This window comes from Desmodus rotundus, chromosome 5 (genome assembly GCF_022682495.2).
Source record: "Desmodus rotundus isolate HL8 chromosome 5, HLdesRot8A.1, whole genome shotgun sequence".
Lineage (NCBI taxonomy): Eukaryota > Metazoa > Chordata > Mammalia > Chiroptera > Phyllostomidae > Desmodus > Desmodus rotundus.
This window is the reverse complement of record NC_071391.1, coordinates 39556241-39583336: the sequence shown is the minus strand read 5'-3', so window position 1 is coordinate 39583336 and position 27096 is coordinate 39556241. Positions and strand designations below refer to the sequence as shown.

The 27096-nt window shown below is 35.9% G+C and overlaps 1 protein-coding gene across 2 annotated transcripts in view; it reads right to left on the bottom strand.

The window, feature by feature from the left end:
• Positions 1-27096, bottom strand: part of SBF2 (SET binding factor 2) — a 416007-nt gene that overhangs the window by 162964 nt on the left and 225947 nt on the right. For both annotated transcript variants that reach the window (XM_024558744.3, XM_024558743.3), the window contains exons 7-13: positions 21858-21990; positions 20487-20595; positions 17778-17891; positions 15361-15438; positions 12050-12163; positions 11477-11605; positions 8572-8670 (exon numbers count right to left, since the gene is read on the bottom strand). In XM_024558744.3, coding sequence (XP_024414512.2) covers positions 8572-8670; positions 11477-11605; positions 12050-12163; positions 15361-15438; positions 17778-17891; positions 20487-20595; positions 21858-21990 — 776 coding nt within the window. The remainder of the gene's footprint in view (positions 1-8571; positions 8671-11476; positions 11606-12049; positions 12164-15360; positions 15439-17777; positions 17892-20486; positions 20596-21857; positions 21991-27096) is intronic.

The window sequence follows — 27096 nt, the reverse complement described above, 5'->3', positions numbered from 1 at the left end:
GTCAAAACACTGGTAATCAGGATGCTCACAGCACTGATTGAGCTCGGTCACAAAATGAAGGAACAAATGAAGACTACACAAAGCAATAAAGCAAAATATACAGGGAACTAACAGTGAAGGGAAGGAAACTGGGACTCAAGTCAATGACTTGGAACAAAAGGAAGAAATAAACATCCAACTGGAATAAAATGAAGAAACAAGACTTCAAAAAAAAAATGAGGAGAGGCTTAGGAACCTCTGGGACAACTTTAAACATTCCAATATCCAAATTATAGGGGTGCCAGAAGAAGAACAAGAGCAAGAAATTGAAAAATTATTTGAACAAATAATGAAGGAAAACTTCCCCAATTTGGTGAAGGAAATAAGACTTCCAGGAAGTCCAGGAAGTCCAGAGAGTCCCAAAGAAATTGGACCCAAGGAGGAACACACCAAGGCACATAATTAAGTTACCCAAGATTACAGATATGGAGAGAATCTTAAAAGCAACAAGAGAAAAGGAGACAGTTACCTACAAAGGAGTTCCCATAAGACTATCATCTGATTCCTCAAAAGAAATCTTGCAGGCAAGAAGGGACTAGAAAGAAGTATTTGAAGTCATGAAAGGCAAGGACCTACATCCAAGATTACTCTATCCAGCAAAGCTTTCATTTAGAATGGGAGGGCAGATAAAGTACTTCCCAGATAAGGTCAAGTTAAAGGAGTTCATCACTACCAAGCCCTTATTATATGAAATGTTAAAGGGACTTATCTAAGAAATTGAAGAAGATCAAAAACTATGAACAGTAAAATGACAACAAACTCATAATTATCAACAAATGAACCTAAAAAACAAAAACAAAAACTAAGCAGACAACTAGAACAGGAACAGAACCAGAGAGATTGAGATCACATGGAGGATTATCAACGGGGAGGGAAAGGGAGGACTATGGGGAAAAAGGTACAGGGAATAAGAAGGATAATTGGTAGGCAGAAAATAAACAGGGAGAGGTTAAGAATAGTATAGGAAACAGAGAAGTCAAAGAACTTGTAAGTACAACCCATGGACTTGAACTAAGGACGTACAACGCTTGAGAGCCGGGGGATGCAGGGCAGAGGGGGGATAAAGTGGAGAAAAATATTGGGAAAACTGTATTAGCATAATCAATAAAATATACTTAAAAATAAATAGATAAAAATACTTAAAAAATAAATAAAATCTTAAAAAAAAGAAGAAAATTTTACCTTTTTCGACAATATGGATGGACCTATAGAACATTATTCTAGATGAAATAAGCCAGTCAGAGAAGACAAAATCCACACGATTTCACTCATATGTGGAATCTAATGAATAAACTGAACTAACAAGCAAAACAGAGACAGACTCATAGATAGAGTGCACTGGGGTGGGGAGTGGGGGAGGAGGGATCGAGCAAAAGAGAAAAAGAACTCATGGACACAGACAATAGTGGGGTGACTGCGGGAGAGTGGAGGGTGGTGGGTGGAGGTAGAAGAGGGTATAAGTGGGATAAATAGTAATGGAAAAATTACAATAAAAAATAAAGCATTAAAAATAAATAAAAAATAAAGGCCATGCAGAGTATGTCCAATTTATAAAACAACATATATATTTGCATGGAGAAAAAACGAAACTTGGAACACCTTGAACAGCACTGGTATTTAGGAGGTAAACAATAAGATGGTTAATGGATGAAAGAATTTCAAACAAGAAAAACAAAAAACACAAACAAACAAAATTAGTCAAGGCAATTCTGAAGAAGAGTAACAAGGGATATCAAGCTTTCCAGATATCAAAACTTACATAAACCTTTAACAATTTGTGTAGTGTGGCCATTGGTATTAGTGAAGGGCTAAAAGAGCTAATGGAACAGAGAGCCCAGAAATAGAACTATGTGTGAAAATTCAACAGAGACAGAAGGCACTATAATTCAGAGGGAAAGGTCGGACAATTCAATGAGGGAGCACAAGAAGTATTTTTAATTCACGGTCTCTGATGTGGGAGAACCTGGGTCAAATCCCATTTTAGCAGTGTGACCTGGTGCAGTGCACTTTATGACAGTTTCCTCATCTGTAATGAAGACAATAGTATAGTAGCTACCTCATAAGGTTCTTGTGAGGATAGAATAAATTGTTACAGGAATGCTTGTAGGACACACACACACTTCCCCAGAATAATTCTAAAAGCTGATTTCCAAAAGCCTAGTGTACATTCATTTGAAAAATATTTATTCATTGAATATTCTATGTCATGAAACCAGGACTCTAAAATCTCTCCCCCAAGATTCCCATATCACCAGCTACGTATATTTTAACAATAACAATAGTACTAAATAATAATTTAAATAGAAATCACTAGTTAAAGGTATTTCTATTAGTCATTGACAGTGTTTTTCTCTTCTCAGAAGCAATGTGAAATATTATAAATCAAATCCATAGGCAATACAGAATAACAAGCATTTTTAAAATCATTTCAAAGCAAAGTTCAAAGATGAGGCTATCCTACAGCTTTATATATATTCTACATAAAAATTCAGTAATGGGTTAAAGTAACTAAATTATAATATATTCAATTTTGTTTGGAAGATTCATTTACGGCTCTTGCCCCCAAATCTAGCATACTGGTTTTCCTGTTGCTATGTCTGTGCACTGCTGCCCCCTAACGGTCAGGAAGGTAAATATAAAGGACCACACTCACCACCTTATATCCAGCTTTGTCACATCATGACTTTTGGGAAAACACCAGAAATGACAGAAAGTTTAAGGCTCATTGAACCCTACATATTTTCAGAAAAATCTACTCTTACTTTTAACTCCAAATACCAGTCCCTTGAAGATCACTGACCTCATTAAAAACTACAGCCCAATTTTTTTGTTGAATCTCCTTACTGACACAAGGAAATTATTTTCCCATAGAACAAAGATGCAAATTTCCATTTTTAATTGCAAATACAAAGTGATAACCAAGGAGTTACACAACTAAACATTTATAGTGAACATGGTAACAACTTTGTCCAAAGCATCAAGATGAACTACCCAAGAAAGCTGGCAAAATGCATTATCACTTGGGAATTTTGAAGTTGGATAACAATTTCCAAGAAACGCCTCTGTAATCTGTGGTAAGGGCACACACTACAGTAATGGGAGGAACGAGATTGTCTTAGACTTGAGAAAGTGACGCACGTACCAGCTGCTATGCCGAAGGACTACAGAAAACAAGGCTGAGGACACAGTTTAAATGAAAAGCACAGCAAAGCAAAACAAAACAAAAACCCCAATGTCCCCCGGAAATTCAAAGTAAGCAATAGCCACATTGGGAAAAAATATTTCTTCCTACACATTTCATTGACTCAGCAGTGAATGACAAATTAATGTGACTTTGTTAGAGGTTATCAAGTTTCCCATATTAACTTAGGCTTTTAATAATTATTTAGTATACCTAGAACTAGGTGGGACAACAAGTAACACAAATCCTTTTTAAATATCGCTGAAACCACTACTATCACTGAACTAAGTGGTAAACACTGGCAAAATATAACTAAACTTAAAAAAAAAGATTTTATTTATTTATTTATTTCTAGAGAGAGGGGAAGGGAGGGAGGAAGAGTGGGAGAGAAACATCAGTGTGTGGTTGCCTCTCGCACATCCCTAACTGGGGACCTGGCCCACCACCCAGGCATGTGCCCTGATTGGGAGTCAAACTGGAGAAATGGAGACACTTTGGCTTGCAGGCTGGCACTCAATCCACTGAGCCACACCAACCAGGGCTAAATGTAACCAAACTGTTTAGAGTTGCCTGGTTGTGAACACAATACTGATGGAATGAAACAGTCTCAATTTTCCATCTTCCTAGGCCTTTCAATAATCACCCAATTGAATTAATGTTTCATCCTTAATACAAAATTCGGTATATGACTTTAATATCTAATGTGCTAGGTGCCCTAATCCAGGGTTTCCCAACCTTGGCACTATTGATGTTTTGGACTAAATAATTCCTGGGGGCGTGTTGTGTATATTGTAAGATGTCTAGAAGCATCCCTGACCTCTACCTATCAGATGCCAGTAGCACATCCTCTCCAGCTGTGACAACCAAAAATGTCTCTAGATATTGCCAAATTTGGGGGAAAAGGGGTGGGGAGAGATTGCCCCCGTTGAGAAACACTGCTCTAATTCATGATTCCAGCTGGAAGCTTCATATCTAAGACCACTTCTACTTTTATGAGCACGAAGGAAGCCTATCGTGCCTAGCTAGCTAAGAGACTCATATTCTCATTCACCTATTGACAGGCAAATCAAAACCATAGTAAGATACCACCACACACCTATAAGAATGGCTAAAAACAAAACAATACAAAACAAAAAACCGAGGATAGAAAGTGTTGGTTAAGATGTGGAGCAAATGAAACTCTCATATATTGCTGGTGGAAATGCAAAATGGTACAGACACCTGGGAAGACACTCTGGCAATTCTTACAGAATTAACATTTTGTTGCAAGCATTCTACTCCTAAATATCTACCCCAGAGAAATGAAAATCTATGTTTATACAAAAACCTATGCAAATGTTTGGGGGTGGTTTTATTCATAATTGTCAAAACTGTCCTTCATTTGGTCAACAGATCAATAAAACTTGGTATATTCATACAATGGATTATTATTCAACAATAAAAAGGAATTAACAACAGATAAAAGCAGTGACATGGGTGAATCTGAAACGTATTTGGCTAACTGAAAAGACATCAAACTAAAACACTACATAATGGCGTCATGGGAGAAGCACACACTGAACAGACAGAAGAAGAGGAGTTGCTAGGAGTCAGAGTGCTGGAGAGCATGACTCTCAGGGCACATTAGGCAATTTTTGGAGTAAAAGATGCTCTACGTTCTCACGGTGGTGGTGGTGGTGATTTGTCAAAATCCAGATAAGCGCACATTGAAAAAGGGCCAATTTTACTACATGAAAATGTATCATAGTGAACCTGACTTAAAAATGAACAAACAAATCAGACATGATAGGGCGAGGAGTTGGATTTTTATGCTTTGGGTCAGGGCCTCATTTTCTCATAATAATCTAAAGTTGTGTATGTTTTGACTCATTGAAGACTAAAGATTATCACAATGTTTTACTTCATTCTTAGAACAACAACAACATCTCTTTATTTACAATTAGCCAAGAGTACAAAGGTCATCAGTGTAGACTAAATTTGCCTGGCAGTAAAACTAACTTTCTGAAGAAATGTAAGGGTATAGATCTTATGTGACTTAGAATGGCTATTCTGATATTTGGGATTTGTTCTCCTGTTAGGATTTTAAAACCTATTTGTTTCCAGGTTGGGCAATGAAATACTGGTAAGATACAAATAAAAATCTTATATGATTTTATAAGAAAGTCCAAGTGCTCTCATTTATCCTTTAACTTTTAAGAAAACTGTCAGACAACTTACATCATCTGGCTAATATTTATGTACTACTATAGATGCAAAACAATTGACAAAAATGTACTATGTAAAACAGTAAAACACATGTCCAACTAATTTCTGGGTGATTTGAAATGGAGTTTTATAAAGTTCTTGTCCTGGATGATTTTAATATTCTCATTTTGTGTGCAGTTAGTGGTCCTTTATGAGTGCATGGCAAAAATCATATGCACAGAGCAGGTAAGTCGCTAAATGTGCCGTCACGCAGACAGCGAAGATTCTGAAAGCCAAAGAGGGCGGACCTGGAATTATCACTTGAGCAAGGAAAGAAAAGCTGTAAAAATGTATGGCTGACAATCATCATGGTATAAACTTTACCAATGCTTACAAAATTTGTCTGTAATGGATTTACTCCTTTCTTCTCCCTCACTCCACTTTCCCATTCCCCTCCTCCACCAGTCACCAAATACTTTTCTTAATTATTTAGGAAGCTCCAGAAAGCCAAAATGGCAGCTAAACCTGGTTACAACTCTTCATATCTACTCACATTCTTACAATCCATTCCTTCTCACTAAAAAGCAATATAAAGGAGTAGCAAGAAGAAACTGAAAAATTAAGGTTTGCTGTTGAGGTATTTCAAAGGGAAGTAAGGGAAAGAGGCCTGATACACATACCAGACTTCAGTACAATAAAGTATTTACAAACATCAGAATGGAATCAACAGCTCTCAATTATAACCCAATAATAAGGACACAGAAGTTAAATTATATGGTTGGCTCTTGCTTACCAAAGGGAATTTTAGAAATGTGATTTTTAAGAAACCTTACTAGTTAAAATAGAACCGACTGGATTATCTTCCATGCATTGAGACCATCCTTCCTTCCTCCCTCCACTGCCCGCAGGGCCAACGAAAGTATCTTTACCATTGTGCTCTGCTTTTTAACTTTGTAACGTGTCTACTTCAGAAATGTTGGGACCATCAGGGACTCTAGAATCTTAAAACTAGAAGGAATTTTGGAAAGTCTGAGGACAATCCACTGGGATATCCTCAAATTCTCCCCCATGACGTATCCTCCTCTCAAGGATATTAGGGAACTCATGTACCTAGAAAACGCTGGCAATAGTAGGTGTCTAATGAACACATGCTGAACAAATGGAGTTAATAAAATTAAATTAAATAGAATTGGATTGTGGGAGGGAAGAAGTCCAATAAGGGCTCAAGAAATAGAGTCATTTGAAGGGCGATTTCCACCTCTTACCCAGTCATGCAACCCCTCCTGATGACCTTTAAACAGGTGTTAAAGGACTGGGCCTGTTTGTGCTTTACATTCCCCTTTAAGAATATATCATTAGTAGATACGTATTTTACTGCAGTTTTCACTTTGTGTTGGCTTAGTGTTAGCTATCTATCATAATACTTAAGTTCCAGGATAGCAAGAAAAAGTTTTACTTCATCCCTGCATCAAAGCGGCTCGGCATACTCCCTACCTAACATACATTGTGTGCTCAGTCACGTAATGGAGACACACCTGTGTCAGAAGCCCAGCTCTGGGCTCTAACTGGCTATAAAATTTCGCAGTTCGGGAGTAGGTTGGTAAAGGTCTGAGAAATACACATTCAGTATTAAAGGAATCAGTCCCAGAGTATCAAATACTGACTCCCAGCCGATGTTTTATTTTTTGAAATCCATCAATAAATCACTCCAAGTATAAAATCAGCAATTGAAAATACCACTATTTTTCCAACTGAAGATGAGCCAGCCTAATGGAGTGAAAGAACATAGGCTTAGAAATTGGATAGATAAAAATTCCTGAGTTTAAAATCTGGATTCAATTATTTAATAGCCATATAGGATCCTAAGCCAATTATCCCCAGTAAAATGGGGATAGTGACACCTATCTTACATTATTGATATGAGGATTACAGATGATACATGTGAAGTGCTTAATCCCACGCCTGGCATGGTGTTTTAAACACTCAGTATTTATTATTACAATAGGTCAAAAGAAGTATCTCACGAGTTCATGACATACATTAGTTCCACACAGCCCTCATAAATAGCAAAGTCCGGCACAGCCCACGAGTTCTCCTTCTGACCAAATTTTTCTTAAGTTCCAGGGTACTAATCAAGAAATAGATTTATGGGTTGGACAGTTATATGTGGAGTTTAGGGTATCAGTCCAAGGGATGCATTTTAAAGTAACTTCAGAAATGAAATGTATAAGCAATTGAATAAAGGAACACAATTTAGTATTCCCACATTTTTTATCCAATTGGTTCTCAGATTTCGAACAGATATAACTAATGACTCAACGTCCAGAAAGGTGCACCTATGCAAATAGTTAAGTTAAACAGTACCAGGGTACTGGCCCCTAATCCTCCTTAACTGTATCTCCTGAAAAACACATCTTCCCCAACTTCCCCCTGGAAGAGCATACTTTCCTTTCCTCAGTAAAAGAACTGAACTCTGAAAAAACTTTACAAGCAGGAGAAAGGACTTGTAATCTATTAGTCAAAATCCATTTCTCCACATGTACATAATCTCCCTGTCCTGGTAGGTTCTCTCTTTTCCTGGTATTCAAATTATTATTTCATACCATACTAGTGTGAACTATGAAATCGTTTACACTTACTGCATTTCTTTTATATGGGGAATATTTTCACCATCGAGTTTTTGTAATTGGTCATTGGACTACTGCTGTCTTTCAGCTTTTTACTCTCTGTTCAGAACAGCTCAACTCAAACGATCTCCCTGATCCAGGATAACTGTCACTGTAAGACGCTAAAGCAGAGTACATCAGTCAGTTCTGTCTGAGTTAGCTCCGGTCTCCTGTGGGTATAATCTTCATGTCTTAAAATGTCCAATATACTCTTAAGAAGACAAAAACCTGAATGAAAATCACAATGAGGGCAAATGACAAAGTAGAGAACTGTGATTAAGTAGTTTTCATAATATAGTAATTGACAGAAAAGTCATTTAAGAAAATAAGGTCTGTTTTGATGCATTGTACCAACTATAACATCTCGTAAACTTATAGTCCAAAGTCTGAAGCCAGAACAAAATATTAACCCTAGAAGGACAAAATTTTTCACTTTTCAAACAAAATACTTTATTAGTACTTTTAACATTAACGACAGTCTAAATAAATATACTTACTTACATTTTTGAATAGTTGCTCAGCAAGTTCTCTGACGTGTTTTATCATCTTCAGTGGGTTATTTTCTTCAACTTTAATTCGCTCTACTTCAAAAGCTACCAACTTGAAAAAAGAATCAAATGGCAAAACATCAACTCCAAAATATGGTGAAATAGAAAAATGTGTGATAATTTCATACAAGTAGCAAGCCAAAAAGCACCCAAAATATATACTACTAAAAACACTGTATATTTTTACTGGGCTTCCCCTCTTCTAGATTTACAGAATCTATCCAGTCACTGTGTTTCTCCCTGATGATTTAGGGCCTTATTTCTTCTTGGGAAAAGTCATTTCTGGAACTCAGAAGGACCCTTTCATTCTCCAGGCCTCCCGTAAATATTCTCTCACTCAGAGAATTTTGGATGGTCAGAAAGTCTCCAAACATTTCCCTAACTCACAAAACATGAACCAAATGTTCAAGTCAGGTCACTCAGATGCTAGTTCTAACTCTGATGACAATAAGATTTGGAATAAGACAGTAAAACTGAGCTTCAGTTTCTTCGTCTCTAAAATAAGATGGAAGAACAAGATGACCTTCCAATTCTCAAATTACATAAATTCCAATCCATTTTCCTACTAACTAATTTGCTGGGAGAACTGTGTGTATATACTTGGAATGGAGAAAACAGTACTGACAGGAAAAGAATTGTGTGAGGAGGAGGGGTAGACAGATGGGTGAATTTTTAAAAAAGGGTTTATGGTTTTTCCTTCTAGGAACTACTAGGTTCACTGGAACAGACAGACATACAAAAGCATGACTTCACTTAGTCTAGGTCGGGATTCCGAAAGACTGTGTAACGAAGGCAAACACTGCCTTCCTCCTAACAGGCTGATGTGATAGGAGTGTGGGGGGAAGCTGCTCCTGAAAGCTCCATAATCCCGTCATGACGCAGGCTGCTGGAAGCTAAATGAAAACAAGGGTTCCTTTCCCAGAAGCACCCATGATTTTCCTACATAAGCACATTCTCATGCAAACCAATTAAATGGCGAAAAAGGGCAGACAAGAAATGACTTAGGTCTGATGTCTCGTTCCTTTTAGGCCCCTGACCGAAGTATACACATGAACTGGCTTTCAGTAGTATCAACAAGACACCAAAAATCGTCACTGACGGCAGAACACAGAACGGGATGAACCCTGTGAAGAGACCCAATAGGAATCTTGGACACAGTCCTTGCCTTATTATTGTTTCCAATCTAAAGAATGAATATATATATATTTTTCATATTTTCTTATGTGTATAAATAGCTTATGTATATAAATATACATAATAAAAGATACGTTGCCATATAAAGTTAAGACACACAAAATAAAGCTTAAATGCAGACTAGTAGACCTCCAATCTACTTTGGAGTTGGTGGGAAGATAAGAGCAGAGTATGAAGAATGGAAGGTTATGGTCAGACTAAAAGGCAGAGGAGGGGCATACCACGCAAGGGAAGGACTTACACAAACAGTCAGAGGCCGCGGCAAGCAAGCTTTCTGAAAGTGACCAGTATGACTTATTAGTTGTGATGCAACTGCCAGAGGGGTTACTAGGGAATTTGACAGAAATGGAAGGGGTACATAAACCAATGTTACTATTCAGGATGCTTCAGAGACTAATAAAATGCAAGCTAGAAAAGACTCTGAAAAGCATCTAATTTAATCCCCCCAAACACTGTCTCAATTACTTAGGATCTAAAGGCTGAGATATGTTAATATCAGATAACCAATGGTCAATCATATTTAATGTTGACATTAGAGAATCAGTGATCAATAACGGATGAAAATGAATTGTTCACCTCAGGGAATTGCTCCTAAATCCTCATGTGATTCGTTTTATTATTAACTAAGGCATTTGGTGCAGTTCTCCATACTCAGAATTAAAACATGTGCTGCTTCTGTCAATCTTACTTTTGTATATCTCATTACCTTGATAGAGAATAAAAGATCCTTCTCTGAACCAAGGATCTTTAAGACCTTGATTCCTACCTTCTCTATATAAAATAAAACCAGCGGCACCAAAATATGACCACTATTACTATTTTCCACTACCTTGGGTGCTAGGAGTGTTTTTCTTTTATAGATTTCAAGGAACTTTTATGTTTAGTGGTTCTCCCATCCAAGTACTAACCAGGCCCAACCCTGCCTAGCTTCTGAGATCAGGCACGTTCAGGGTGGCATGGCCTTAGACTATTGGTTCTAACACAGTGCTGTTTCAGAAACTGAAATGGGAATAACATTCCTTGTTCCATACACCAGAATGGGCTGCCATGAGAACAGTTAAATGATAAATGGAAAGATGCATTAAAGAGAAATCACAATGAACACAAAACAGCACCCTAACTTTTAAGTCACATCTGTTTTAACTTTCCCTTTATTTGGCCAATACCTTCAGAATAGACATTTAAATCTCTTTTATATATTTAGTATCTCCCAACGAAGCCATTATGGATTAGGAAAAACGCTACTAAGCTAAACTTGGCTCTAGAACACTGACAGTCAACAGGTAACTGTTTGAAATTACGTATCTATCTTAGACTTTTCCTCCATGGAACCAATAAAGGAATCATGTTATTATTACCTTCAAAAATAAATCTTCTATTTATGCAATCACTCAAAGATTTTAATCAATTATTTAAAATTAAGTTGCTCAAGATTTTATGTATGTTTGAGATATCCTACAATTATACTTTTTCTAATTTTTCCAATCCACATTTTAATTAAATACCAAAATCTGATAAGCATAATAGTAAATATTGGATTATTTGATATTTACTTTAAAATAGTTATGCTTTTGATTAAAAGTTTAAAATACTATTTTTTTTTAATTTTAACTACTAACCTAACTTTGACTGTAAATAATGTATTCATTTGATAAAAACTATACCTCATCAAAGAGATCACAGGATCTATAGGGAGGACCTCTTTCTGAAACAAAGCCTGCAAATGCCATTCCATTGAGAACTTTAGTGAGGAAATCGTTCTCAACCAGACCGCGCTGCCCCAAGAAAGCTGTCTGTAAGAAAGAAAACGTGAAATGAGTAATTTATCACTCAGCAATGAATGAACGGTCGAAACAAAATACAATGGAAAGATAAAGCCTGAATAAATGCCTTCATGCACGAAGGTGTTACTATAAAACACATCTCTCCGAAAGGCTTTTGATACCTGAAATGCCACATGTACTGGAAAGAATAAAAATGAATCTGTTTGTAAAGCAGGAAAAATCAGAAATTAACACTCCATTTTAAAATAAAAACCAATTTAAAGTTAACTTATTCTGAAGAAAAACATGTGAGTTCCATAGTTTTATTAAAAATTATCTGTCCACACAAAACAGAGACTTTAAATAACCTCATTGGATATACTAAGGTCAAAATACATGGCCAGAAAAAGACAACCGAGCTGCTTTATTTAGAGTCTACATTTTGGACAGATTCAACATAGTTCTGTATCTTACCTTGTGAAAGTGTATTACTGGTTCTGCATGAATTCTTATAAGTTGTAGGCATGACCTATATCCTTGGAAAAGTTGTGCAAATAATCTAAGAAAAACTGCACGTACTTCTTTATCCTAAAAATATAAGAAGAAAACATGTTAGGTAATTGAATTTCTTAAAAAATAAATGAACTATCACAAAGTCAGAAAGTTGTAAAGAACCTGAGGGACTGTTCGATAAATCTTCATGTCTGTGCTTCCTGCACGTCTCACTTGTGGCGGCCCTGAGTAGCGGGCATCTAGGCTGTGCCACTGCCGAGACAGCATAGGCTTGTTAAATGCTTCTTTTTAAGTTGAACCAAACAAAACTTGCCTCTAGCACATTCAATTTTCTTATCAGAAAAACGTAAGTCACAGCATCTCTCCTTTCATCGTATTAAAGAACAAGCATAATACCCAAATTGTTTGATTTTTAGAGATGTCAAAACAATCACAAATATAAATAAAAAACTCAAAAGACTATTTTTAAGCATATTTTACTGATTATGCTACTACAGTTGTCCCATTTTTCTCCCCTTTATCCCGCACCATAATGAACCCCTCTCCTGTATTCCCCCCCCCAGCATAGTTCATATCCACAGGTTGAGCATATAAGTTCTTTGGCTTCTCCATTTCCTATACTATTCTTAACCACTCCCTGTCTATTTTGTACCTACCAATTATACTTCTGTTCCCTGTACCTTTTCCCCCATTCTCCACCCTCCACCTCCTTGCTGATAACCCTCCATGTGATCTCCATTTCTGTGACTCTGCATGTTCTAGTTGTTTGCTTAGTTTGTTTTTGTTTTTGTTTTTTTAGATTCAGTTGTTGATAGTTGTGAGTTTGTTGTCATTTTACTGTTCATAGTTTTTGATCTTCTTCAATTTCTTAGATAAGTCCCTTTAACATTTCATATAATAAGGGCTTGGTAGTGATGAACTCCTTTAACTTGACCTTATCTGGGAAGCACTTTATCTGCCCTTCCATTCTAAATGATAGCTTTGCTGGATAGAGAAATCTTGGATGTAGGTCCTTGCCATTCATGACTGAATACTTCTTTCCAGCCCCTTCTTGCCTACAAGGTCTCTTTTGAGAAATCAGCTGATAGTCTTATGGGAACTCTTTTGTAGGTAATTCTCTTCTTTTCTTTTGCTGCTTTTAAGATTCTCTCCATATCTTTAATCTTGGGTAATGTAATTATAATGTCTATAATTACATGTCTATTGCATGCATGTCTATTTTCTTAGCTAGATGGGAAGTTTTCTTTCATTATTTGTTCAAATAAGTTTTCAATTTCTTGCTCTTCCTCTTCTCCTTTTGGCACCCCTGTGATTTGGAGGTTGGAACTTTTAAAATTGTCTTAGAAGTTCCTAAGACTCTCTTCATTTTTTTAAATCCTTGTTTTTCCCTCTGTTCTGGTTGAATGTTTACTTCTTCCTTTTGTTCCAAATTGTTGATTTGGGTCCTGGTTTCCTTACCTTCACTGTTGGTTCCCTGTATATTTTCCTTTATTTCACTTTGCATAGCCTTCACTTCTTCATTTTGCATCCATATTCAAGCATTTCTCTGAGCATCTGATAGGTTGGCTGTCTCCCATTTGCTTAGTTATTTTTCTGCAGTTTTGATCTGTTCTTTCATTTGGGCCATATTTCTTTGTCTAGGCACACCTGTTATGTTGTAAGGGGTAGAGCCTTAGGTATTTGCCAGGGCCAGCTACTTCACTGTGTTGTGGTGCTGTATATGGGAGAAGGGTCAGAGAGGGAACAATGCCACTTGCTCAGCTCTCACCCCACTTTTAGTCACTTCCCCTGCTACCCACAAGTGAATTGTGCCCTTCTGTTACTGATTCCTGGGTGTGTGCGCTTGTGTACATTCTAGGATCCTGTGGGCCCCTCCAATGGACTCTGCTGTAAGACTGGGAGTTTCTCCCATTGCCACAACCCCCACAGATTTTTACTGCCAGAGGTTCTGAGGCTTTACTTTCCCCACGCTGGAACTCTGGGTTGCATGGTCTGTCTCACTCCCCAGTTGTTCCTCCCAGTGTATCCGCACGCGAATGTGTGACTGCCCAGTCTGCCAGCGACCAAGTTGCCATGAGTCCTCTCTTCACAGGCTTCCCGTCTCCATCCCTCCTACCAGTCTCGATGAATGTTTCTTCTTTAACTCCTTGGTTGTTGGACTTCTATACAGTTCAATTTTCTGGCAGTTCTGGTTTTTATTATTTTTTAAATTGGTTTAAATTGGTTATCCTTCTTTTGGTTGTGGAAGGAAGTGAAGTGTATCTTCCTATGCCTCCATCTTGGCCAGAACTACATACCGTCAAGACTATTTTTAAAGCCTATAAAATTTTTCCAAAATTTACCCAACTTATAAAAATCTTTTCTTATACTAGTAAGGTATGGAAAACTCTGTTTTAATAATTCAGGTTTTAATAAAATCACAGTTTTAGAACTGTAAGAAAACATACAGATTTATTTAGTCAATCCTTTATTTAATTATAAGGGAGGAGTCAAGAATGCTTAAGGAACTTGTTAAAGGTGTCCAGCTCTATGAAGCTCCTCATTGGTGAGAAAGCTTATCTATAAGAAATGCACTAATAATGGGGGAAAGAATGGAAAGATTGTCAAGAAACACGTATAAAGGACCTAATGACAATGTTGGGGGGGAAGACTGAATGTGAGAGGTGGGGGTAGGTAGCATGGGGGAGAGAGTAGTGGGGGAAAAAATGGAGACAACTATAATTGAACAACAATTTTAAAAAAAGCAATTTAACATAAAAAAAAAGAAATGCACTGAGCAAAATAAAAGAGGGATCTCTGTTATACATTCACCCTTTTATGGCTTCTAATTGGAACTGTTTTCATCTGCTCACTCCTCAAACTTGATTCTCTCCTGTTATCAACAATCTGTTTTCATTTTTTGTAAGCTACTCCCCCCTCCTTTTTTGTTGTTTTTAATCCTTGCCTGACGGTTTTGATTTGCCCTTTGGCACAATTTTCCAGGCTATAACCTAGGTTCTGATTTTTTGTGTCCTACTTACTCATGCCTCCTCTGGACAAGTCTTAGCTCCTCTCCCTCCTGGACCAGTGTGCTGCCCTGCGGCTCCTCCTTGAGCAGGCCACAAGGTGAGTCAGTGGCAATTCCCTTAATTTCCAGTTTGGTCCACTTTTTACTAGGCTGTCTACCTATCATTTTTACTAGGCAGTCCATCTAATCCAGTATCTTTAACAACTATACAAATAAAAGTACAGCCCTCTTTAAAAGCATAAAATTTAAATCTTAAACTTCTTACCAGCATTTTTGAGTGGGATAAAGCTGTTCGTGGAGGGGGAAAAGCATGATCTGCTACTTCCAAATCTGGGTGTAGAATCTAAAGCAAATAAGTTTTGTTATATAGAAGGTCTTTATGTCAATAAAACCTACTATTTAATGTACATGCATTAGATGAAAAAGTGTCAATACATGAATTACAATCTATTTTCTCCATGAACTACAATGCTGTTAGCTGAGGCAGCTCTGTATATATATACACTATTGTGAAAAGATCTCCAAGACAAAATATTCAATGAAAAATACGTATAGTATAGTCTCATTTATTTGAAAATAAATCTTAAACGTATATATGTACATGCACTGCTATACACATAAATGAAAATGTAAAGTTCTGAAAGAAGATACACTAAGCTATAAAACAGTAGTTACCACTGGGAAGGGAATGGTCTATGGCAAAGCTATTTGTCTATATAGCTGAAAATTTTAAATGAGCATTTATTTTTAATATTCTTAGTAGAATTAAAAGTGAACTAACTGAAATATTGAGGAGAAAGGGGATAAGCTTATAAACTTCACAGTCCATTTGAGTAAATGTACATACAATACAATGAAACAAGTACTATAAACATATAAAGAACATATGTGAAATATAAAGTATTATTAATTCACCTTAGGCAAAGCTACAAAAAGAAGGTAATATTTGAGTTAGGCTTTGAAGGAAAGCAGGTTGGGGAGCAGGTGAAAAAAAATATACAGCAATTTTTTTTTTTTTTTTAGTGTGTAGCAATTTTTTTTTCTGCAGAATCATTTTTAAATACTCAGGTTCTGGTAGTATACTCAAAATAGACCAGAAGACTCAAAACAATATTTTAAAATGACACTAAAATAAGACAATATTTATAATCCAAGCACCCAATCATTACTACAGAATAAAGTCTTAATGTCTATAAAATCATCCATGGTCATTATACAGTTCAAGTAATGCATTGCCATTTGATTACAATTATTTAGTAAGCAAGTGAAGCTTATACACTTGTGTATCAAAGCCCCACACAGTCCACCAAATGTGATTTCTTTTTGGTCCTATTTGACAATATACTGTGCTCTCATGTTGTATTTGTAGTACCACACTGAAGCACACAATGCACCACTGTGCTTGACAACTACGAAGACCGGCACACTCAGTTTTCCCCCACAGTGATTCTACTCATTAAATTTGGTGGCACAGGTGTTGTAAGTGAAGGTTTACCAGTGTGCAGCAGAACCCCTACCAAGAGCCACAGACTTAAGAGCTAAACTCTTAATCTTTGTTTTCAACTTAGTCCCAGAATAATTATAAATATCATTATCAAGTAGTCATATATAAGATTTTAAAACTTATTTAAGGTTTCTAGAACATTAAACTTTTTTCAGTCACTCAAATACTACCTTCTCAGCTTTTGATATATCCATATACCATCAATGCAATTATTTAACTACAAATTACATTAGAAAAAAAATATCAGTCATCTCTGAATGTTCCCATCCTATAGATACCACTGTAACAATTTAAAGACTGATATAAATTTAAAATTTTTTGAGAATAAAACCCATCCTGGTAAGCCTAGACTTCTGAGTTCCTATTTAAGTTCCTATTTAAGGAAAAAAAATATTTTTTTAAACAGCTCAGCCTACAATATTATTCAAGAAGAATATGAAGGTCTTAGTTCTAGTTATGGCTTCAAATGCAGAATTCCTAAGTTTCAATTTTATGATGATGGATAAATGGGCACCTAAAACATTATTGGTACAATAAACTACTGTGCTTTTAGAAATCAAATAAGGTAAAATAACTACAAAAAATTTAAATTCATTTCACTGAGAAACATCCTGACCACATGATTTCTTAAAGCTTTGCTACCCAGAATGCTGGACATTTAATCTATCTCTAAGTTACATCTTCCCGCAGTAACTTGCAAACACTGGTAAAACAACATGGCACTGTTTCGTGAGGGGCACACCTATCAGAGAGGAATGAGGTGCCCACAGGAGGTTGAAGGAGAGGTAACAAGTGCTAGCTTTTAATGGGGGGTTAGGGCAATCAGTGATTTCGAGGCAGTGTCTAGAGCTGTCTTCACTGGTGTGTTTCCAATACACTGAATACGACAGTATCAGTATCCTGGATATTGAATATTCAATGCTGAATATTCAGTATCTGATATAAATAAATATGCTGAGGGGAAGAATGAATGTATAACAAATATTCAGTTATATATTCAGCATTCAAAGTATATTCTTTAGAAAATGTTTAGTAAAGACTCCTAGATACTATATAAGACTCTATTCATGTTTTAAGACCTTTTTAAAAGTGTAATTACACTATTAATGATATATAATTCTAATTATCTTAGTTATCTTTAAATCAAGAGAAAACTACTATTTTACAAAATGGCATACCAAAGAAAGAGCTGCTTGAGTCTGATGTAGAAGCGGTTCCGGGAGGGAAGAGAGGTGAATACATTCAGGAATTTTAATAGTGCCTCCATCCAAATCTGCTATGATTACATCTAACTGAAGGAGATAAAAAATTAATATAATTAATAAAGTGTATTTGTTGCTAAGCAAATTAATTTAGCCTTCACTAATTCGAAATGAGAAGAAAGAGGTGTGGAAGCGACTCCTGCCTGTCCACAGGACTAGAACGCTGGGTGCGTAGCCTCCCAGCTACTGTCCATAGCAGCCCCCCTTCTCTGTGATTCTGCTTTCCCAGGTCTCAGTCATCCTCAGTCAACTGGTCTGAAGATACTGAATGGAAAATTGCAGAAATAAGCAATTCATAAGTTTTGAATTGTAAGCCATTATGAGCTGTGTGATAAAATCTCGGGTTTCCTCACGCTGTCCTCAGGCATTATCCACACTGTATATGCTACCTGCCCATTTGTCACTTGGGAGCCATCTAGACTGTTGCAGTATCTCAGTGCTTGTTTTCACGTCACCCTTGTTGTACCTAATCATGATCCCAAAGTGCAAGAGTAGTGATGCTACTATTCAGTTATGCCAGAGAAGCTGTAAAGTGCTTCCTTTAAGTGAAGAGCTACGTATTTTTGGAAAAAACACAGTATACAGAAAGTTGAAGGCTATCTGGTTGCAGGCATCCACTGCGGGTCTTTTAATGTATCTCCTATGGATATGGAGGGATTATCCTATTTCTCAGCTTCCTCTGAAACTAGGTGTGGCACTAAGTTTCTGCTAATGGAATGTGGAAAGTGACGTGTACACTTCCAGGAACTCGAAAGGGAGGAGATGTAAGGCTCTCTTTCCCCGTTCACGCTGACACTATGAACTGGCAGCAACCCAGCCTTGAAGACTCAGATGATGACAATGCCCGAGGGAACTGTGGTATGGAAGAAGGAGGAAAGAATCTTGGTCTTTTAATGAGTTCATGGACTAAACTAGGCTGGCATAATGGAACACCTCTATAGATGCTGCATGAGCGTTCAATAAAATTCCATTGGTTTTGGCCACTGCATTTTGGATGCTTTGCTATAGCTGTGTAGCTGTAATCTAAATGACCTAGTAATCATTGCATGAGTTAATACACAAAGCAATTAGTATACACCCAAATGGTACTGTTTAGGTGCTCAAGAAACTGATTTTTAGCATTTTATAACAATTTACAAGTAACTTGCATAAAAATGTAAAAAAACAAAAAAGTAAGACAAACTAGCCAAGATTGCTGAAGTTATTACATTGACAACAGCATTAAAATTCATTCCAATTTATTCACCAAAAAATTAAGAAATTTACTTTGGCAACACTTGGCTTGTCCTACCTCCAGGGAAAAAGAATTTACTGGAAAAAAATTTCCTACAAACCAGATGGGTATGTTTCTAATTAGTATTATACTAACTAGGTTTTACTGAATATGTTTATATTGACTTACACATATTTTTATATGGTGATATCGATATCAAAGTTAAAAACTAAATTATCAACAAAGAAGGTTAGGCAGAATGATTAATATATGTGAGGGTCCTGTTTATAATTACAATGTTGAATAGTCTTTTGTCAGTTTAAATATCACCTATGATTTTATTATAATTGTATAAGTACCAATAGAGCCAGAAAACTCTTCTGGCATTTAAAACTAAAACAAAAGTAGAAATATAAAATCTTAAAGATCTGTGGATCTTTAAGGTTCCAACTTTTCAGGAAAGAAGTATTTTTAAGCTTCCTGAAAAGTGTCATGCCATCTGTCCCTTACACTCTGCTTACAGTGCTTGTGAATACCCTTCTCACATTGGAAAACCACTCATCATCACTGGGTAGCTCTAATGGTTGAAAACTCTCATATTGAGCAAAAATTTGTTTCTATATTCATGATACCCACTTATTCTATTTCAGCTTTTTAGAGCTGCAAAAAAGAAATTTTATCCTTATTTCCTATGACAGCCACTTGAATATATATATATTTAGTTATCAAATAGTATCAGGTTAGTACTTAAGAAAATTTCCTTACGACCTCGCAGGATATAGTTTCTAAACTCTTGAGGATCTAGATATCCTTCTCTGAAGCACATTATTTTGTTCTGGTCCCTCTTAAAGTGCAGAACAGAGAACCAAACACATTATTCCAGAACTGGCATGCGTGTAGAGCATTACTTTCCTTCTTTGGGATTTTTACTCATATAGCACGAGAAATAGAATGTGTTGGGGCTCATATTGAACTTGGATTCCAGTAAAACCCTTCCCACTTTTGAAAATGATTTTTGCCTTTTAGTTATCAACCATTCAGCATTAACACAGGCCTCATTTCAAAATATGAATTAATTAAAGTACTTACAATAAATGTATAAATAGACTACTACCTAACATTATTTTATCTGCCTTTTCCATAGATAAAATGAAGAATACAGAAAGATAAACTTAATATGCAAAAAGAGGGGGCATTTAAAAATATTAAGAAATTCATTTTGTAAATCTCATATTTGCTATATGAAAAGTTACTGTATTTAGATTTTCCAATGATGCTCTTCTTCTAGCCAGTCTTTTCAATAGGGAATGCAATGGAGCTGAGAACAGTAGTTAGTTGAAATGTTATGAAACTCAAAGTAATATGATAAACCTCTGGCCTCAATAACTGGCAATTTAAAGATGAATACTTACAAGCTCATGGATATCAGTTTTAAAGATTGAGTGTACTCCAATAATGAAAGGTGTTGGGGAACTTAGAACTTCTAGTAGTTGAGCCGGGAGAATGGGAATATAAGGGTAACTGGAAATAATAAAAACATATGTGAGATGTACTTGTTTTTCCATAGTCTAAACATATTTTCATCTACATGGTATAAATTTTTTATATTACCTAAGTTTAGAAATTATCAATAATATTTTCATGGTCATTAATATTTAATTTTCAAAAGGACAGATTTTTAAAAATCTTCAGGTGAACGATATTATCAGATATAATAAAATGTAAAATAAATAGAATGCCCAGTGGCACCCCAATAAAGCCAATAAAAAGAAAAAAGTGAAATAAACGGAATCCTGGGCAGCTTTCTTATCCCTTACTCCTCCTAGGCAAGCAGTCTCTTTAGGTTTTTTAATCTTCCTTGAAAGCAGTTTTCCTTACGTTACGACGTGACATCCAACAGTAACACTGACTCCCTGATGGGCCCTCCCCAGCAACACCGGTCATTTGCGTAAAACATGCACTCAAATTCCATTTTTCTGTGCCTGATTTTTTCAATCAGCAAGAGTGGTAAAGGACAAAAATTAAGGTCTAGACATATCCAGGGGTTAAGAAAAGCACATACATAAAAATCTTTTAAACTTTTAAAATAAAATCTATAGACAGTCTAAATTTTGTTCTGGTTTGTATGAACTTAAGTTTCCTAGATGTTATGATTATCAAATTGATAAAACCATGTATTAGAATAAAATATTCTACTTATAGCACTATCAGGCATCACACTTAAACTGTGTATTTTTTACTTTTTATCATGGAAAAATTTTAACATACCCCTTAAAAACCAGAAAAGCAGACAGGCAAATGAAGCCCCATGTATCCAATCCAGATCTGACCACTACCGATGAGAAATACACATGTATCGCTGCCCCTATTTTTCTCTTCCCCACTGTATTACATTATTTGTACACAAATACTTTAATAAGTATCTAAAAAAGATAAGGGCTCTTTTTTAATAGAACCATAATACAATACATCCCCTAAAATTAATTAATTCTTTAATATTAAAAAATCACAGCACTAACTTAATGTTATCACCAACCACATCCAAAGAGAATTAAATGCTACTGACAATACCACTCTTAATTAATTTTTCACTAAATTAATCAACACTCATTAATGGATGGTTTGGCAAAGTTTCAAATTCTAGGTGAGACTTCTATCAGAATTCAGACTTTTTAAAATATGACTTTATGGTTCAAACTATTACTGTCCAATGGCATTTCAACTGATTGATAATAACTAATACATAATTTGGGAATAAATAGAAGTACAAATAAAAATCTCACCTGTATTTAAGAGGAAACATTAAAGATTCCAGGGCTCTACAAGCATCACTAAGTCTCTGGAAACTTGCGGAATGGAAGAGAACCTTGTTTTCTGTGAGGACTGCACAAAAGAGGCTGAGGACATTTTGAATTCCTGAAAAACACAAGAGCAAATACTTACCAAATGCATTTAATTTCTATATGTGTTGCCAACAAACATAGACTTACAATGACATGGAATGAAAAAGCCAGTATTTTTTAAATCCCTGAAGAAAAATACTTGGTTAAACTATAAATTCCATACAACCTATGGGTACTTGTTTTTCCAAACTTTCAGTTTTGTCATTATATTTCAAGTCAATTTAACACTAATGGAACTTACTAGCTGTTTGGAAACATCCTATTACCTTCTTTTCAACTAAACCTCCAAGGCCTTTACTTAAATTCCTATTTTAGATGCTGCCATTGCTCTAATAACTTTTCTCCTTTTTAAAGTCCTTTTTTTCTGATGTTAATATAACCACACCAGCTTTGCTGTTGAAGTTTTCCTGGTACAGTATATCTTTTTCCACATATTTATTTCAATCTTTTTCTACTTCTTATAAATACCACACATACAGTTGACATTTTTAGAAAGCCCAGTCTGACAACCTTTTTAACTAGACCACTTACTCAACCTATACTCATTGTAATCATATACATATATTATTTTATACCTTTATTTGTTCTACTTCAGTTTTCCTTGCTTTATGATTTCTATTTATCTTAGCTCTTCTTTTATCTCCTCTACCAGTGTGGAATTTGTAAGCTGTGTTCCTTGACTTATTTCATCTTTTAGTGGCAACTCTAGAAAATACACATACTATTTACCAAGTTGAGGTTAAATAAATACATCGTTTCTTATTTTCTCTTTTATTACTGAATTATCATTTTTATATCTGCTGCACCTTAATTACATGAACCCACTAAATAGAGTCCCCATTAGCTAGCCTTCTCAAGGTAAAATACTTTGTGTATTTCCCTTAACCAACATGGCACGTGTAAATTTCTTCTTGGCCCACTATTAGTTGCTATACTCTTTCCTTATTTCCAATTTATCTCATATGATATACCTGAACTTACAGTTCAGGTTTTTAATTTTCTCTCATTTAGACAAAATCTAAGTTTCATAACTGATTTCCCTAATCCAGTCCTTATTAATTTCAAATCTATCCTCCAGATAGTTTCTAGAGCATGGACATAAAGTATAGATCTGACTGTCATTTTCATGCCTCAAACCCTTCAATTATCTTCCAATACTCTGGGGTAGTGATTTCCAAATGCATTCTGTTTCACAGAAGCCATTTAGTAACAGAAGCTTTGCTTCAACATGTTTAATACATTAATCTCTCTGAGACTCAGTAAAATGAGGAGAATATTAAAATCTATCCTATAAGTTGCTATAAAAAAGTAATGGGATAATGCTTGGAGTTCTCAGCACAGTACCATGATAATCAAGATATGTTGATTGGTTATTATAATTATTGTAGTTATGGTTATTATAATTATTGGTTATAATTATGCTGTTATGGTTATTATAATTATTGTAGTTGTTACCATTCAGTTCCTTTGAGGTTAGTTACGGTTCTAATGCTGAAAATGTTTGACAACACCTAAACCACAAGACTAAATCTGAGCTCCATGCCAAAAGCCTTCATGATCCTGCTTCCATCTTTCCAATCCCCGTGCCACCTGCCACACCTGCGTGGTGAATATGGACCTAATCTAGCTCTCAGCACACTTATTTCAGTTTGATATCTCCGCTACTTTTGCTCATTCTCTTCCTGCCTAATGTCCCCTTCACTAGAACAAGAATTCCTCAAAGACAGCATGGGGCCTTATACACTGTTTTACCTCTTCTTGCCAAGCACAACATCTGCTAAATAGTAAGCACTCACTGAAATGATGATGTCTCTGAATGGTGACATGAGTCACTATTAAAAGATCTTAAAACTTCTGTTAAAAGATGTCAGAGAATATCTTTATAATGTAGATAGGAAGCAAAGTATAAAATATATAAATAATAAATGAAAGGACTGATAAATTATTTTAAATAAAATTTGTCAAAAAGAAAATTAAAAAGTGAAGACAAGTTTTAGACTGAAAGAAATTATCTAGAATGTATATAAATGTAAAATAAGTGTACAAAATATGATTTCTAAATCCCTACTAAAATCAATAGGAAAAATCAACAAAAAAATATATAGTTGAACCTTGAATAACATTGGTTTGAACTGTGTGGATCCACTTACGCTCAGGTTTTGTTTTGTTTTTTAGTAAGTACTCTAAATGTATCTCCTCTTCCTTATGACTTTTAAAAAATATTTTATTTATTTTTACAAAGAGGGGAAGGGAGGGAGAAAGAAGGGAGACAAACACCTATGTGTGAGAGAAACATCCATCTATTACCTCTCATACACGCGCCAACAGGGGACTGGACCCGCAACCCGGGCATGTGTCCTGACGGAGAATAGAACCAGCCACCTTTCGCTTTGTGGGATGACGCTCAACCAACTGAGCCGCGCCAGTCAGGGCCCTTATGATTTTCTTAATAACATTTTCTCTCTAGCTTATTTATTATAAGACTGCAGAATATAACACACATACAAAATGTGTCAATCCACTGTTCATGTTATGATTCATGTTTCCAGTTAACAGTAGCTAAGTTTGGAAGGAGTCAAAAGTTATACATGGATTTTTGGCTGTTCGGGGGCTTGGTGCCCCTAACTCTCATGTAGTTCAAGGGTGAAATGTAACATGAACTTACAATTTACAAAAAGGAAACTAAAATGGCTGATAAATGTAAGAAAAGATGCTCTAATACCTCTAGTAATTAGAAAAATTCAACTCAATAAATTCTTGAGATATGACTTTAAACTTATCAAAATAGCTTAAATTAAAGGCTGATAATTCTAAGTTTTTATGAGGAGGGGTAAGGAAAAGGAACTAGATACATATTGCTGTGAAGAATATAAAGTTAGGATGCACATACCCTATGATCTAGTTATTACAGTAATTCCAGTTAATTTCATTATTAGTTATCACTGAAATTCTTTCATCTGAACCTAAGTATAAAAAGGTACATTGTAACAGTATTGAAATAATAAAAATGTGGATACATCATCCTAAATGTGAAAATGAATGACTAAATTGTGCCAAAATCATGTTATAAAATTACACTTCTTCTGAATGAAGATGGCAAATGTTGACCGAAATAAAAAACTAAAACTAGAAATTTATTACTCAAAATTTATAAAACTCAATGATTATTGAAGAAATTTAAGTACAGTTTTCAAGTGATATAAATGTTGGGTAAGTTCACAGCATTTATACTTGTGAACTTAATATAGCTTAAAACACCTCTTAAACTTTTGGAATACCTGTATAGCAGTGAAATAAGAGAGTTAGTGCTATATAGATCAACATAAGTCACTCTCCTGAGTATATTATTGAGGAAAGGTGTAAAATGATTATATAGAATGTAACATTTATGTATTATTTAAAACCATACAAAACACTACTACATATCACTGCTTAGGTACACAAGGCCTGTGCAGAAGGTATCCCAGCCATGTAATGTGAGAAATAGAGTCATTTATTGAAGAAGATACAAGAAACATTGTACATAGGATAATGATCTCTGTCATTACGTCTGTCTGTCACTATGTATCCTGTGTTCTGTAGTTGTCGGGTGGAAGGCTCCACAGTGTCTGTTAGGTCTATCTGCTCTGATGTGTTGTTTAGGTTCTATTTTCCATGTCGACTTTCTGTTTGGAATATGTATCCATCGTTGAATGTGGGGTACTTAAGTGCTCTGCTATTATTATACTGCTGTCTATTTCCCCCTTCATATCTGTTAATACTTGCTTTATATATTTAGGTACTCTGAAATTGGGTGCATAAATATTTACAATTGTTATATGCTCTGAGTCAACTACCTTATCGTTATATGATGAACTTTGTCTCTTGTTACAGTATTTCGACTTACAGTCTATTACATCTGAAGTCAGTTAGTATAGCTACAGATGCTTTCTTTTCATTTCCATTTGCGTGGAATATATTTTACCTTCATCTTCAGCCTATGTGTGTCCTGAAAGCTGAAGTGAATCTTTCTCTCTCAGGCTCTGGTGGGTATAGCAGTCAGCAGAAGCACATTATGTGCTTCTAACCAGCACTTAAATAGGCTTCAAGCTTGACCCTCAGGCAGCTACTTGTAAAGTATAGTCAGGCCCCTATTAGGGAAACACTGGGACACAGGCATTTTTGCCTGCTCCCTCTGCACTGAGCCAGCCCCACGGTGACAGCCACGGTGAGTTCTCACAAGTCCATTAAGAACTGCTTCTTTGTTTTCTTTATAGTTTTGTGGGCCTTCTGAATGCAAGCTGGGTTGGCTTTCACAGCTAAAAGTTTTGGGAGACTGTCCCTTGAGTGGGAACCTAAAAACTGGAGTGCAAGATGCGTGGCCCAAACCCTTAGCTCTTCGGGGAGAAGCCAGCTTCCCTCTCCATGGCATTATGCTGAGAGTGGGGTTTATAGTGAGAATGTATCTCATTCTTTCCTACACATTTCTGTGTGGGTGTTTTCTCAAGAGCTGGCTGCAAAGCTGCTAGCTGTATAGCCAATCCTGCCCCAGTAAAACCACCATTCTCATTGACAGAGTGGAGGTATGGGGGAGATGGGAGCAGTCCCAAGCTAAGAATACTGCAGATTCCTATTGCTCTTCTCCAAAGCTCCAGCAAGAAAAATGCTTCTGAGTATATTTGCTTCTGGTCAACTTCCAGAGTCTAAAACAGCTGTAACCAGTAATTTTTTTGTGTAGTTTTATACTGTTTTTTGGGGTGGGGGAAGAATTTACTGAACTCTTCATATTGCCATAACCGGAAGTGTTGTCTTTGGTGATGGTAATTTTGTTCATATAAACTTCTTTTCAATGCTGTCTACGTTCTCCAAAGTACAGTAGATATTTTTCCTTCCAACTAACAATCTGTGGTTAGACACTTTAGAGTATGCCAATACCTTGTTCTCCAAAATTTCTGCCTAGATTTAGCAACTATAGGTATACCTCATTTTATTGAACTTTCCTTTCTTGCACTTGGCAGATATTTCATTTTTTTTACAAATTAAAGGTTTGTGGCAACTTTGCATCGAGCAAGCCTATCGGTGCCATTTTCCCAACACCATTTGCTCACTTTATGTCTCTGTCACATATCGATAATTCTTG